The sequence below is a fragment of the Phalacrocorax aristotelis genome, chromosome 8 (genome assembly GCF_949628215.1).
Source record: "Phalacrocorax aristotelis chromosome 8, bGulAri2.1, whole genome shotgun sequence".
NCBI classification, from domain to species: Eukaryota; Metazoa; Chordata; class Aves; order Suliformes; family Phalacrocoracidae; genus Phalacrocorax; species Phalacrocorax aristotelis.
This window is the reverse complement of record NC_134283.1, coordinates 6,050,131-6,065,286: the sequence shown is the minus strand read 5'-3', so window position 1 is coordinate 6,065,286 and position 15,156 is coordinate 6,050,131. Positions and strand designations below refer to the sequence as shown.

Here is a 15,156-nt window from a genome sequence, read left to right as displayed (position 1 = left end):
ACATATATTCTTCTATAGCTTGGGAAGGGACATTTTTTAATTCATTCAAGACACCTTTGGAGAGAGTTGATACTATGAAGAAAGCCAACAGTTTCAGAGAAGGAAGATTTTAGAACTTATCTGAAAAATGAATCACTGGATTTGACTGCCATTTTGTTTACTGCTGCGGAAAGCAGCAAAACAGTAGGTGTAATAAAGCAGACTTTGAAGAGAAACATATTAAAATGTCTACTTATCAATGGCATATTCTGCTCAATGGGCACACAATAAGACAAAATAATTGATTTATCAAGAAGAAACCATGGACTATGATTATTAAGTCATGCATTTCTTGGGGTTTACAAAATTTTTGCTGCACTATTTACTAAAATTGCCAAAGGCATGGGTAGTTTACAGTATTTCTTAAGCCTTTCAACATTTTACTCTTCAAATATCAAACCCCAACAATCCAAGTATCATTGGCAAATGGGAAAGCAGAGAACGACCCTCCAGTTACTTTAGATAAAAAAAGTTACGTTTTATGTAAGCAGAGTGACTTGTCCTTAGGAATTCAACATTATCACACCATCCAGCAGACCACACAAACCATAAACATCTTTGAGTTCGAAACTACCATAAGATAGTTTTTATTGAACGGTAAGTCAATACTAAACTGGTTAGCTGGCAAGTTCGTAATCACCAGAGGTAATATTCACAGTTCAGGAGATGGGGTCAGTCAAGAGTTGGCTGTTCATGTATTATTTCCTACTCTCATGATAAAAAGTGACAGCATTCAAAATATCCAATATCGGTATTTCAAACAGGAATCCTCTCAGTCAGAACGGTCTTCAGCTTCACCCCACTTGGACCGCACCAGGATTTTTGGTCATAAATTACATTCCAGAAATAATTCAGAGCTCAATACCAGCAACATATATTAATCATGCCCAGACTTACTGTATTATACTCAATAACCAGCTCCAATCTGCTGCCCAGATAATAGTCTGGGCAGTTCCAAGTCCCCCACTAACATAGAGCGCAGCGTTACACGAAGGACTGAAATCAAGAGATGAAAAATGCCAACACAACGAAGGCGAACAAAAGCCACCACCATGGAAAAGCCAGACCACACAGCACTCAGCTCCCAGGCTCTGGGGGAATGACTACCAGCAGTCAGCCATGAGAACATGGGGTCTAGAAACCCTAACGGCGCTCGTTTGTATCAAGAAAGGTAACATTGAGAGGATGCTCAACACTTTACCTGGAGAAACAAATCCTTCACAGCGTGAAGCTGCAGGAACACGACTTGATACTGAAGTGGCCTCCACAGAGCAGAGCCCTTTGCTTCATGGTGGCCACGGCATCGCACTAAGGGCCCTTTGCCACACACACTGGTCCCTGCCTCCTCAAGATTCCATCATGCCTGGTGGAAAGCGGGGCATCCTCTTGCGATGAGCTAGTTCATCTTCACTGATGGCCAAGCTGGTGTGAGAAAATCTCCTCGACATGGGAGTCCCTGAGCAGGAGGCATAGGTGGTAATGGCAGATGAAGGCAGGCAGGAGGTTGAGATGGGACCCAGCTTGCTTGGTGCCATCTTCACACGGTCCCCCTCACTCAGGTAAGCTGCCACGCTGGGCCGCGGGGATGCTAGCAGCCATGGGGCAGCCCTTTTTCTCAGAGAAAAGGCCCAGAAGGCGCTAATGTGGCAACAGCCAACAGCTTCGTGCAGCCCCACATCCCACAGCCGCTTCAAAATGCTGGCCACCCGCTGCCTCCACGTGAAGACCAGGTGGCGGGAGGGCAGCTTCCATTTCCTGGAGAGGACCGGCTAATTTGCAAAATGGCTGCAAGAAAGCCAGAGAGGCCTCTCCTTGCCTGGCGGAGGGTGGGCAAGACGTGGCCCCAAAACCCGCCGCCTTCCCCAGGCTGCCCCTTCTCGGGGGATTCGCGGATGGGATCCCACCACCTCCTTTTCCCTTTCCTCGGCGATGGCCATGGGGCGGGTGGGGCGGCCATGCGGCGCCCAGGGGGCAGGAAGGTGGCCGGCAGGGCCGCCCGAGGCCGGCGGCGGGGAGCCGGCCCCGCGCCCGCCTCTCCCCGCGGTGACCTTGGGCGGGCGGCGCGGCCCTCCCCGCCGCCCGCTCGCTCCTTCCCACCCCCACCCCTCCCCCGATTTATTTTTTTTTATTTTATTTATTTATTTATTCTGGCCGCGGAAAGAGTTTGAAGCGCTCCCGGCTCGGAGCGGGGTGGCGGAGGGAGGGAGGGACGGGGGGAGGAAGAAGAGGAGGCCGCCCTCCGAGCGGCCCCGGGACTTTCCCTGCCGGCGGGCGCGGGGGGACCCGTCCCGGTCCCGGTCCCCGTCGTTCCCCCCCCCAGGGGCGGGGAGGGTGGCGGCGGCGGGCGGGGTGTGCGTGTGTGTGTGTGTGAGGGGCGGGGGGGCGCCGGCCCCGCCGCCGCGGGGGAGACGCGGCTCCCGGCGCTGTGCGCCCGAGCTGCTGGTTACGCCAGCCCCGCCGCCTGCCTCTCTGCCTCTCCTCGCCTCTGATTCTGCGCACAGCCAGCCCCAAAGCCTGTCATTCTGCAAAACACAGTTTACTCAACAGAGAGCGAGCGAGTGGGGGAGCGGGAGAGGTGGAGAGAGGGAGACGGCGCGGAGGAGCCCAGTCCCGCAACCCAGCATGGCTTCAGGGGACCTTTACGAGGTAGCGGGGGGCCGCGGGGCGCCGCGGGGCGAGCGGGCGGGCGGCGGGGGGGGGGGGCGCCGGCCGGGGCGCCGCCGGGGGCAGCGCCGGCGCCTGCGGGAGCCGCTCCGCGGAGCCCTCGTAGTTGTCGAAGAGCGGAGGAAATCGCCGAGGGAAGGGCTGGGGTGGGGGGAAAAGGGCTGGCGTGTGTGCCGGGGGGGGGGCAGGGAGGGATGGAGCGGCTCCCCTCCCTTCCCTCTGCCTCTCTCTTTCTCTTTCTCTCTCTACTTTCCATCGGGCTTGATCTTAGCAGGCCTTGTAAGAGAGAAGGAGGAAGGAGTGAAGGAGAGCGAGAGTTAGCGGTAGGATGGGGAGGCGATCGCAGTGTGATGAGCCCGGAGAGTGGAGAAAGTCCAGGTAAAGTCATAGGCGCTCTGGACGTGCTGAATGTGCAGATTAGTGCGAAAAAATGCGCCTTAGCGCTGCCGGGAGGCGCAGGGATGGAGGCGGCTCTGCGCCCGCTGTGCAAAGTGCAGGAGCCGGCGCCAGGTTGCTTCACCTCGCGCCCGGGGTGCTGCGGGGGTGGCGGGGGCGGCGGCGGGGCCGGGGGGGCCGGGCCGGGGGGGGCCGCCCCGCGCCCCCAGCACCAGGGCGGGCCGCAAAGTTTGGCGGGGGCCCCGCGGCGGCGGCGGGGCCGGGCGGCGCGGGGTCGGGGTGCGAGGTGGGGCGGGCGTGCGGGGCACCCCACACACACACACCCCGGCCCGGCGTGCGGGGGTACGCCCGCCCCGGCCGCAGCGGCGGGGAGAGCGGCGGTGCATCGGGCGACGGCCGCCCGGCTTCCAGGTCGGGGGGAGGGAGAGAAAAAAAGGGGCTGGCAGGCAGTCGGCGAGACCCAGCCAAATTTTGACCTCAGGCACCCAGTTCTAATGCCCAAACTGAGAACAAGTCGAGCCACTCTTCCCGTGCTGGAGAAAGGAGAAAGCAGAAATTAAAAATAGGAAAGACTGGAACCGGGTGTTTTAAATATCTAGCTCCAGTAAGTGGAACCGGGGTGGAAGTCTACCATCGAAACAAACCTAGCAAGACTGGACGTCCTACACCAGTTCTTGGTGTGGAGCACCTCCTCGGGCTCCACGTTTCATGGCGAAGCGGCCGTTTGCGTTGTGGGTGCCTGGAGCGCACGGTGTAAGGGCTGGGACAGAAACAATCACCTTCCAGTTGGAACTGTGCGCTGATGATTAGGCACTGCTCAGCCATCAGGGCGTGCTTGGGTGTGGAACTGCTGCTGCAGCTGGTTGGACATGGTTGGGCTTATTCGCTGTGTGATGATCTTGATGATCAGCTGTAGGGTCTTAAGTGCAGGAAGTGGAGGGATCTGGTGGGTTTCATGCAGGCAGTTTTTACTTTGTCATGGTCTTTCAAAGTCTGTAACAAGGGTCACAGTTAAGGGATGATATTGCTCTATTAGGACTTTGTTTTGCCAAGTGGGACACAGACCTCCTTTCAAGTGAGCAGCACTTATGCTGTCCTACACGGCGTTAAATTATCAGAAGTACATGATGATCTGAGTAGTATCGTTGACCTTTTCCCCACCGTTTTGCGATATCTGTCATATTCCTTTGCAACTTCAAGGATACTGCTTGTCAGCTGTATTGCTGTTGTGTCTCTGGCATAGCCGGCAGGAGTTCTGTGAAAGACAACTTTGACCCAAAGAAGTTAGCGATACAATTTTGCACTAGTAGTTTCTGGGATGCGTGGAAGATCTTTGCCTGGTCTTGTCTAAGTTTTGGATGTTTGGATTAGTTCTGGAAATAAATAAAAGTAGTAGCTCTTAGGCTAGTGGTAGCCGTGCTGGTTTAGCTCCTACTAGCATTAAAAAATTCTACTTTTTTATGATATGTGTGTCATTATCAGATGACGATGTTGGGCAGTTGGGCGTGGGCTGTGCATTGAGTACTGCTGCGCGGCATACGAGTGATTTTGCTCAAGCAGTAGCCTGGCATGGAGGTGTTCTGTGAGAGAGCAGGCTTACAACCCAGTTTGCAGTCCATTTCAGGCCCAGTCGCTTTGCAAACATTTGCATGAATGAATGTGAATTGTTAGTACTGTGGTTCAAAGTGTCTGATTCACTTCCTTTCTTTGTTACTCTATTTGAACTACTTTTGCTTATCATTGTATGTAATATGGAAGAATTGTATCCCCCAGAACAGGTAAGTGGAAGTATGCCTGTTCATTTCTTGTCGTGTGAGGTGTTTGGAATATGACCATCTCAACTGGTCGCAGTGTAAAATTTTCATCTATATGTCGGACGTGTGGGAAGAAGTATGTGCAGGGCTTAGATTATCAATCCATCTATGTTTTGCATCTCCACTGGGATGTTCTCCATGACAGAGGTCAGAAGAAATGTCTAGAAAGCTGAAGAGTTTGTATGCCTGATAGGTAGCAAGTGTGTAGATGGTAGTAGCTTCATTTAAAAAACAACTCAGCTTTGCCTCCCGGCTCCTTCCCATCCCAGAAAACCAACTGCATCAAAGGGACTCACTAGAAAGAAGCTCTTACAGCTGTGATGTCCTGCACCAGTCACCACATGAGTTGAAGTGCTTTGTGCCTTCAGAGCTCACACCTCTGTTCTTGCTTGGATACGTCATTGTTTTCTGTCCTCTCGAACAAGTAAAACATTATGTGGATGGCAGGTCGATCAGTAAACAGTTTCATGATTTGAGCTTGAAATACGTTGGGGCTATTGGTGTAAATAAATAATTTGGGACTCAGGGTGACATCCCAAAGGTATACTACACTCCTGATTCCTTTTTGACTCCATTAGTAATATCTGAGTTCTTCAACGGTTCGTACTGAACTTCAGCAAATAAGACAATAATTACCTCTGCAATTTGGAGTATTTAATATGGGCTGGAAAATCATTTTTGTTAAAGCCAATCGTAATCTAGGAGCCATGACAAAGCACATCAAAAAGTACAGTGTGTGTTACCTGTACTAACTTCTCATGTTTTGGTGGCACTCAAGAAACCCAAGTGTAAAATTCTAAGTTTTGGAAATAGATGTGTATATTTATCCTGTCAGTTCATTCATTTTCTACTGTCATGTTATTTTAAAAGGCTTTTCAACCTTTCAAACTTAAAGATAAATTCAATTAATATCTTTATTTTGAAGCAAAATAAGATCACAGTCAAAATAACCTCAGTGTTTGGTGCCTTTTTCTAGTTAGAAATTGCTTCTAATCACCTGAAATACCTCGTATTATATTTCTTTTAGGAGTGTGAAACAGGTACCAATTTATTCTAGAAGCAAAAGAGCACTCATTAAAGAACTATGGTGGTATATTCCTTAGAAATAACAAACTGAAAATAAAGGACTGACAACAGGGTATTCACAGTGGCCTTCAGTAAGGCAGCGCTGTCTTGCATTATGATTCAAATACACTGTTGGATGCATTGATAGGAAATCCTTGTTAATTTTGGTAACAAACAGAAAGGGTAATGTATTTACTCTCAAATACCAAGTTTGTTGATTCGCATGAAAGTTGTTGTCAGTAATTTGAAGTAATATTTTGTATTTTCCATGTACAATTTAGTTCTCACGTTATGTGAACCCAAATAGCTGTCTCACAAAGGCTCTGGTATTACAAGTATATGAGGTGGCTTTAGAGGGGAAAAAATGCAATGTGAACAGTGTGCCTAACTTTATTTTTCCTAGCACATACCATCCTGTTTACTGCAATAAAATTCCACTTTATTGACGAATATATGAATCAGTTATCAGTATCACAGATATGCTCCTGAAGCTGACTTTGATGCTTCTTTTTATTTAATATTTTGGGGGGGTTTATACAATAAACCCAATTAGACATTCAGGGATGATGATGTTGAGATCTAAAGTCTTATTTCAACATTGCGTCAGATTATATTGTAACACCTTAGGCAAGTGATCTGAAGATTATAGCTAAATTTCTGAAGGGGACTGTCACATGCGTATATTTCTGGATCACAATAATAAAATCAGTCTTTAAAACTCAGCAGTTTTTTGTTGAAGCATTGCTCTTTGTGGAGAAGTGATGTTTTAAAAAATGGCATGTTCTGACTGAAATGATACAATGCCCATGGATAAGAGGCTTGTCCACCATAGTGGCAGGTTTCGATTAAATCTTAGTCTGTTTATGCAGCTGTGTAAGGACGAGCAGCAGTTTATTTTAGCTCATGTGATCCACCAGAAAGATAATGTATTTCCAGATGAGTTACAACATCTCCCATTTATACCTGCACTTAGGTACCAGAAAAGTCAAAACTTGAAGATAATAATAGCACAGCTTGGCCTGCAGAATCCTTACTACATGTGGAGACATGAAATGGGAGGGAACGGGGCTGAACTTTTGGATGCTAGGTTTGGTTTGCAGATCCAGAGTTTAGAAAATAGTCTTTGTTTTACAAAGTGAGGAAGTGCAAGTTTTTGAGCATTGGGGCTTTCCATCTTGCACCTCTTTTAAAGTATTTCACACATGTATCTTCTAAGACAGAGGTGGCTTGCAAGAAGATGGTATATTTAAGTAAACCTAATTATTTCTCAACTTAAATCAACCTCTTTACTGAGACAGCAGTTCCATGTTGAAGGAACAAGACTGATTTCACAAGCAGAAAACAGTGACTTGAAGTAGGATCTGGGGAATATAGAACAGAGTTAAGTGCCTCCTCCTTCTGCAGAATGGCAAGCTATGGGCCATGCTGCCTTCAGTAACATGGGGCTTGTTCCCACCAGCTAAGCATCTGGTCACCTGCAAGTGACACCTTTTTTTTTTTTTTTTTTAAAGTGGAAAAGCTTTACTAACAACTATTTCGAAGAATCAGCTATTTCTTTACATGTTGTCATTGATCTATTATCAAAATCAGTTTTTGGAAGGAAACTATCCTCAAAATAAGGTAACCTGTGAGCAATATTGCCCTCAGTTGGTAGGAATCTAGTAATCTTGCTGCCTGAATGAAAGTTTCCAGAGCTCCGTTCCAAATCGGGTGCGATTTGCAGTGCAGGCAGTAGTCTTCCATCCTAGACCGGGCAGTCATCTGGACAGTAGATTGAACTGAGGTATGAGGGCAGAGGTCCCCTCTGCCTGGGTCTTGCAGTTCCCCAAGTGAAAGATACTGAATGAGTTTCAAAAGTGTAACTGAATAACTCTGGCAATATTCATTATCTTACTAAGAAATTCCAGTGTCAAGCCGCATATGGAACATTACAATGCACATAATGACTGTCTTGTTTACCTACAACGTCACTCTGTTACCACGATTCCAACTTCCTCATTACATTGTAAACGGCTTGGCATATTTCGGGATAATGAAAACCAATTGATTTCTTATGCATGTTACAGTTTTGTTACAATCTCCGTGAAGTGTTCTGTCTGGATCAAGTGTAGTTTATCTCAAGATACATGTCATAAGCTTGGAAGGGCTACTGAAAATACGCTCTGCATCACTCTCGAAAGCGTAAACGCACGCAGTGATGATTTTCCCACCACCAAAGACACTGAACTGAGCGTGCTTCCCTGCGTTGTCCAGGTTCAGCACTCCCACCTTTCTGAAGATTAAAATGACATAAATTTTTGTAGCACTTACTGACTGACAGATACAGTGCATTACTTTCAGTTGGTCTCTGATCCAAACTTAAAATTCAGCAATAAATTCATTGTTTAGTAATTGTTTCTGGAAGTTAAAATATTTTGAGAGAGACAGTTCAAATAATGGCAAAATTTAAATGTGGTCTAATATTGAAAGAAATTGGCTAATTATTTTTTTTAAATCAATGGGGTAATTGTGATGGCCAGCTATGCTGTAAATAGCATTTCTTTGTCCATTCATTTGACTTTTAGCAGTATTACAGTTTCTCGGCTCTGTACATTTTCATCAGTGCAATCCCTTGTTGTTCCTCCTTACCCGTGTATTTTTCCAACAATTTCTGCAGCACATTTTGTGACACTGGCATCCTGACACTGGCAAAAAAGATGAACTAAACAGTTAACTGTTCCTTGTGTTTAAACTGTTAGAACAATATATCAAACAATTTAAAGTGAAACATTTGCAATGGAGGGGAACTAGCAATGAGGTATGTGAATGCTGGCTTGCTTTACATTCATGCAAATAAGAATATTCTGAATTTGACAAAAGGAAAATCATCCTTTTGGCCTGTTGAATAACAATGTCACACTGTTTATTATCAGAACTTCAGACTAGTAATACTGCAAAGCTATGGGGAAATACACTTCAGTCTGTTTTCTTCTATTACACAAAGAAAATGTAGATTCCAATATCATTTCAATACTCATTATGAGTAATAATATAAAATATTGTTGCAAATCTATTAAGTGTCGAAACTTTCACAGTAAGTTGATATGTTTGACTTGTGTAGGAAAAAATGATTCTTCTTGTGGCTTACCAAAGAAGGGGAAATAGGCTGACTCTTGCAAAATTGTGAACGGTAGCAGCAAGATCAGTAGACTACAACAAAATGTTAAAACAAAAACAACATTGAAAACATCTGTCAAAAAGACACTTTTCTTTGAAAATAGCAGTTGCCCCACTTGGGCTGTGTGAGATTTCTCACAGGCCACCCACAAAACTTGCAGCCCGTTACTTCAGAGGGGCAAAACAGGAACAATGAGGATATTTTCTTCCATAAGGCACTTCACTGCATTTATTTAGATTTTTGTGGGGTTTATTTGAAATTGCCTTGTAGTGGTGTAATCACTTACATGTGCTCAGCACCCAATGGATTAAGAAGCGATACATGGGACTGCACACCACGAAGTCTGAGCTCCATTGTACGCAAACGAGTAGCGCCTATAACAAGAAACAGAATTAGCAGATAGATGTGAATGTGTCTTGGTGTGGAGAAGGGTTAGCATGAATTTTTAGAGGAAAGGCAGGTCTCACGGACCTCTTAGTCAATACCCGGATAAGAATGGCTCTGGCTCGTGTAAATGGATTTTCAGAGAACCTTCCTGTAAGATCCCGTAGGAGCAGCTGCTGATGAAACAAAGCTGTGGTCCAGAAGGATCAGTCATCTCTTGAACTACCTGGTTCACGGAGAGGAAGCAGTGAAGGGTGGCTAAGATAGAGTTTCCAAACATCAGTACTGGGACCTGTGTTGTACAACAGAATCATCAATTATTTCAAAATAAGCATATTTTCTACTGATAACTTTTAGATTATTATTAGCATTGTCGAGGAAGGTTGACAGCGAAGAGCTGGATGACAGCAGCTGAAATTCAGTGTTTATAAATGCAAGCTAATGATCAAAGGAAAAATAATCCTGACTATACCTGCACAACAGTGAGCCCTGAAGAAGCCGTTACTATTCAGGAGAGATCTTGGAATCATTGTGGAAACTTTTTGGGTGTGTCCAAGTTAGTATTTTAATTTGGATCAGATGTGTGCTTTTGAAGTGTATCTCCCTGTGATCCCCATTTACCACTCTGCCGTTTGCACCACAGACCTGTCTTGGAGAGCAGTGACCACGATCCCTTCAGGTGAAACTAAACCAGAAAACGTGTTCCAGCTCCTAGTGCATGTCCGGTCCATGGGACCAGACTACTGCTTATCAGAGGTAATTTTGGGCGTCGTTTCGCTGAGAATGAAACAGAAGGTGATCATCATCCCGTCACTGGGGAATACCATTGTGCTTCCACATCTGCAGTACTGCACCCACTTCAAGAAGAACACAGAACTAGAAATAGCACAGGGCAGGGCCAGCGGGGTGTTGGACGGCATGGAATGTCTGTCAGCAAAAAGACGCCTTGTGACAACTTTCTGGCTGGCAGAAGAAGTGATCGAGGAAGATATGAACGGTATGGAAAAGACAAATGGGGGATGATTAGTTAATTCAGTGATGAATGCTGTTTCTCATTGCACAAGAAAAGGCATGCAGCAAATGAAATGATTAGGCAAATGACTGAGACAAAGGAAGTACTTCTTCACAGTATTTAAATCTTGGAACTCAGTGCCATGGGATGTTGTGGAAGTCAGACTGTAAATGGTTTGAAAGAATGCTAGAACAGCTTCTTGGAGGATCGATCCCTTTATACGTTTCAGCACAAAAAAAACTCTTCAAACTGCTAATCACCAGAAGCTCAGAGGGTGGAGCAAGGGCAGCACTTACTCTAGAGATGCTGTTTTCTAAGCATCCAGTACTAATTTCTGTTAGAATATACAAAATGTTGAGCTAAATGGACCTTTAGTCTGACCTCCTATGGCAGTTCTTAGTTTTGTACTTTCTAGAGTCATTAAACAAACATAAGTATTGACTAAGATGTTGATACAGTCTGCAGAGATCACAAACATACTTGCCTCACAAGTTGTATTCTGGTATTCTAATTGCTAATCACTGTCAGTATCCTTGCAAACCAAAGGACAAATCAGAACAGTGGGGACAGTTTCCCACACAGAAAAAAGTCGGTTTCTCTTTTGGAGCCCTCACAGTCTGGATGGCCAACAAGATGCAACAGGTGGTGGAAGCAAAGAGAGTAAAGAAGGTAGGAGGTGATGAAGTAACATTGAATGAAACATGCATAATAATAATGAAGTTTTGGCTCATTGCCATCACTCGGGCTAATAACTGGGGTAACAGGGATAAACTAGTGAACATTTGAGTAACTGCATGGAATGAGGAAAATGATTGAGCCAGTATTAGAAAGTTATATTCATGTTATAAAATGTTTCTAATGAACAAAACCAGCTTTCTCCCACTTCTGTGAGAAAAGCATTTCAGCATCTGAAAGGATTTATCCACAACTTTTCTGTATTGACATTTTTGGATGGTCTTGGTAGGCTTCCATAATACTCTACAGGGTTCTTAATACACGTTTATCAATCTTTAAAGGCCTTACCTGCATACACACTAAAAAGCCCCTAACTTAGAACAAACCCATCAAGTTGCTATTGTGTTGGGTTTTTCCAGAAATTATTACTAATATACTGAAATATAAACGCTCTAATTTCTAACTGACCAGCTCAACCTGTTAAAGTCTTTCACAGATACAAAATTAACTTTTTTTAAAAAAAAAGTCACTTTGCAGTCACTGTGATGGTCAGTGTTGTAAACTGTTGTCAGACGTCAGGCTAACTATGAAGGAGAGAGCTTTGCTTACGTATCTTATTAGCCTGAGCAATGAAAGCGCTATTAATGGACTTTCCTTTAAACATTATGCAGTTGAAATTTGCTCTAATCATATTTTTGAAACTGTTAAATCATTTCATTTTTTAGCAAAGGGACTGTATTGCAAAATAGAAAATCACATTATCACATTAATACACCTGATGAATTTGCCTTGCAGAAATGTTTTTGCGGTAGGTTTCAGGTGTTTTAGCGCAGGAAGTCTGACAGGAAGGGTGCGGGGGAATTCCTGCTATATAAGGTTTATGCAGAAAAAAAATGCACAGTAATGCTTGCTGGCTCATAAGTGGCTTCTGAGACTCTTCAAATGCAGAGCTGTTGATCACAAAGTTTTTTGGTGGTTAATGTAAGGGAGGGGTAGCGGGCGCCGGTGCAAATGCGAATGCAGGAATTTAGGATGACACAGCGTGAGAAGACCTTCTTTGATGAGAAGTGATTGAACTTACCTCTACCTGAGCAGAGGAAGTAGCAACCTTTTAGGTTCAGCAATGGTACAACATAACAATGTAGCTTCAGATTAAATAGGAGTATGGCTCAAGTGTCAGAATCCACACAGGGAGGAGGATGGAGACTTTCTGGACCCCAAATTCAGTACTAGGAATTACAGGGAAAACTACATTTGTGTACTAAAATGTCTTCATGTGACTCCAGGGGAAGTAACCTGGAAGTTCTTGAAGGAATAAATACTGGCAGGTGAGGGACTATTAAAACTTGGTGATTTGACTGCAGTAACTGGAAGCGAGACTGTAACAGAGTCTGGGCGCACAAACTCAAGCTTTCCACAATCCGAAAACGTGAAAAGTTGAGAAGCAGTTTCCAGTCTTGTGCAATTAAAGATTACCACTGGTTCATCATTTTCTTCTGTGCTGAAATGTCAGAACCAATGTGCTGTAACAGGAAGGGAGATGGTAGAGATGATGAGAAACTTGACAACGTTTTATCCAAGTAGTCACTATTATATACCTGATATGCAGATTATTGTATACTGTTATGTATTATTTGTATAGTCAGCAAAATACACCGCAGTATGGTAACAGTGGTAAAAGTAAAGGAAACTGAAAGAAGCAATAGGTATCAGCTTCAGCTCTTTGGCAGCAGCAGAGGTGATTTTTTTTGGTTTTAGTTTGTTGGGTTTTTTTAGTTTATACAATGGAAATGCAAAATGACTTCTTTTTCTGTATATATAAAAACAAAGTATGAGACAGGCAATTAAATAAAAAATAGGCAATACAGGCTGCAAAACTTAGTAACACTGAATATTCCTGTTCCTTACCCTTGTGGCCTGATAATGTCTTGTGTACAACAGAAGCCCTAATCATCTGTGCACTGATGATACACAAAAGATGCACCAGAAACCCCCAGAAAAAGCTGGGTTTGATAATGTATTATTACATACACTGGGGAGGTAGCATCTCTTTTACTTTATACCCACAGAAACACTCATGTTTCTTAATAAATTAAAAGCGGTGAGGCCCTTGGCCGGCTTTTATGGCCTTCTTACTGACACATTTTGTTTCCCTCTTGGTGTCAAGAGTGACAATCGTCATTTAAGAGCAGGAATCATGGGTGTCTCAGAACAAAATTGTTCGGCATCACAAGAGCTGAGCAATGCCTTCAGAGCCCAGGTGATGTGGATCAGCCCCTTCCTCTGACTCCCATTTGGTTTAGAACCTGCTGTTTTGTACACAGTACTGATGTGTTGGTACTTCTAGGGAAGCTGAAGTATAACTGCACCATCAGACTACGCAGTGGGCAGGCTGCCTGTGTGACCTGACAGCAGCTAAGGACTATCAGTGTGCTCTGCCCCTCCCGTGTCCACAGTCAGCAAAGACCAGTCGGAGGCCTTTGGGAGGAGGCTCCTCCACCGCCCTCCTGCTGCCTTCCCCGCCGCCTTCCCACCAGCTGTGAATGACCTCCAGTGCCTTTGCCATGCACTGGCATGCACTTGCATCAGATGACAGATTAAAAGAGGAGTGCCAAGGTGGCCCTGTCATCTCTCCCTGCTGACTAAGGCCTATGCAAACAGTATGTTGTATGGCATTTATCAAGTGGATCAAGATAACAAAAATTCCAAGCTCGAAGAAAGACACCCCTTTTTTTTTTTCATTGTACACATCACAAGCTTTGGATTATTACTCTCATCAATCTTTCATTACACTGAAGAATGCACTTTCATCAAAGAACATCATGGCTCCACACCTGGACTGCCTGTTGTAGTTCATAATCTTGTATGAACTGTTGCTCTTGCTGCCTCGGAAAGCTTCAAAGAACTGCTAGAAGAATTGATGGAAGACTGCTGTTTCCCCCAGTGGAATAACATGTCGCCTAGCTTTGTCATGAGCACCACAAAGGACGCTGGATCTTTTTTCCTGCATTGTTTGACCATCCTGTGCTTTGGCTTTCTGACATGACATGACTTAACGGCGTTTCTAGTGAGTGCCGGCGATACCACGTTGCTCACTGCTAGGAGTGGTATAAAGTATTGCAGTGTGAGCATGGTTACCACTTACTGACAAGCTACTGTGGGCTGTGATTTGCATTGTTCTGCAACTGTGCTGCTTTTACTCTTTGTGCTTGATCCACTCATATCAAATACCACTGGCAACCTGCTGTGCTTAGAAGACAACACAGGTCCCTTTAACGTGAACTGGACCTTCTGTTTGTACCATGAATGATGCATTTTTCCTCCCCTGCTATTAACTGCTGCTCTTGTAGTCTATTTAGTATACAGGGAAAAAGGTCTTGCTTACTGATCAATTATGATGTGTAAGCCACTTTTTTATTTTGGATATGCAATCTGCATTGCTGTTATACCTAAGTGTATGCCCTTTGGTTTTCTACAGTCTGTTTCAAGATATGTGTCCAAAGTACAGTTCACAAACCAAGGGCAGCATCTTTAATGCTCTTTTATCCACAAGCCACAAGGCAGAATTCCTTGGGTAACTGAAATAATTTCTGCGTTAACATAAGACTTCTGTAAAATTTCTAGATTCCCTTATTAATTCGAGGTTTTGTGTGGCTCAGAACAGCTGTAACAGAACTAAACACTTTCTTACTTCATGCCCAGCTGCTGTTGCTGCTATCACCACCAAAAGGCAGCCATTCCAAGGTGACAAGCATCTCCGGTAATCAAAAGTTGCAGTCTCATGGCAGTTGATTTTTCAAAGTCCAGTGTTACACGCTGAGGATGTTGTTTAGTACTGAGAATCACAGAGGTATGTTTTGGATGTGTAATTAAATGCATCTACTTTTACAGGCATTGAGGGGATATCTGGGGATTGCCTACAGATATTTAGTATTTGATATATCACTTAT

The 15,156-nt window shown here is 44.6% G+C and overlaps 1 protein-coding gene across 2 annotated transcripts in view; it reads left to right on the top strand.

Moving 5' to 3' along the window:
- The first annotated feature begins 2,393 nt into the window (after positions 1 to 2,393).
- CDYL2 (chromodomain Y like 2) overlaps positions 2,394 to 15,156 on the top strand; it is a 57,851-nt gene continuing 45,088 nt past the window's right edge. Inside the window, exon 1 of one of the 2 annotated variants that reach the window (XM_075101313.1) lies at positions 2,394 to 2,685. In XM_075101313.1, the coding sequence (XP_074957414.1) occupies positions 2,662 to 2,685 (24 nt within the window). In that variant the 5' untranslated portion in view covers positions 2,394 to 2,661. Of the gene's footprint in view, positions 2,686 to 2,966; positions 3,082 to 15,156 lie in introns of those variants that run through there. The other variant, XM_075101314.1, reaches the window with a different exon arrangement.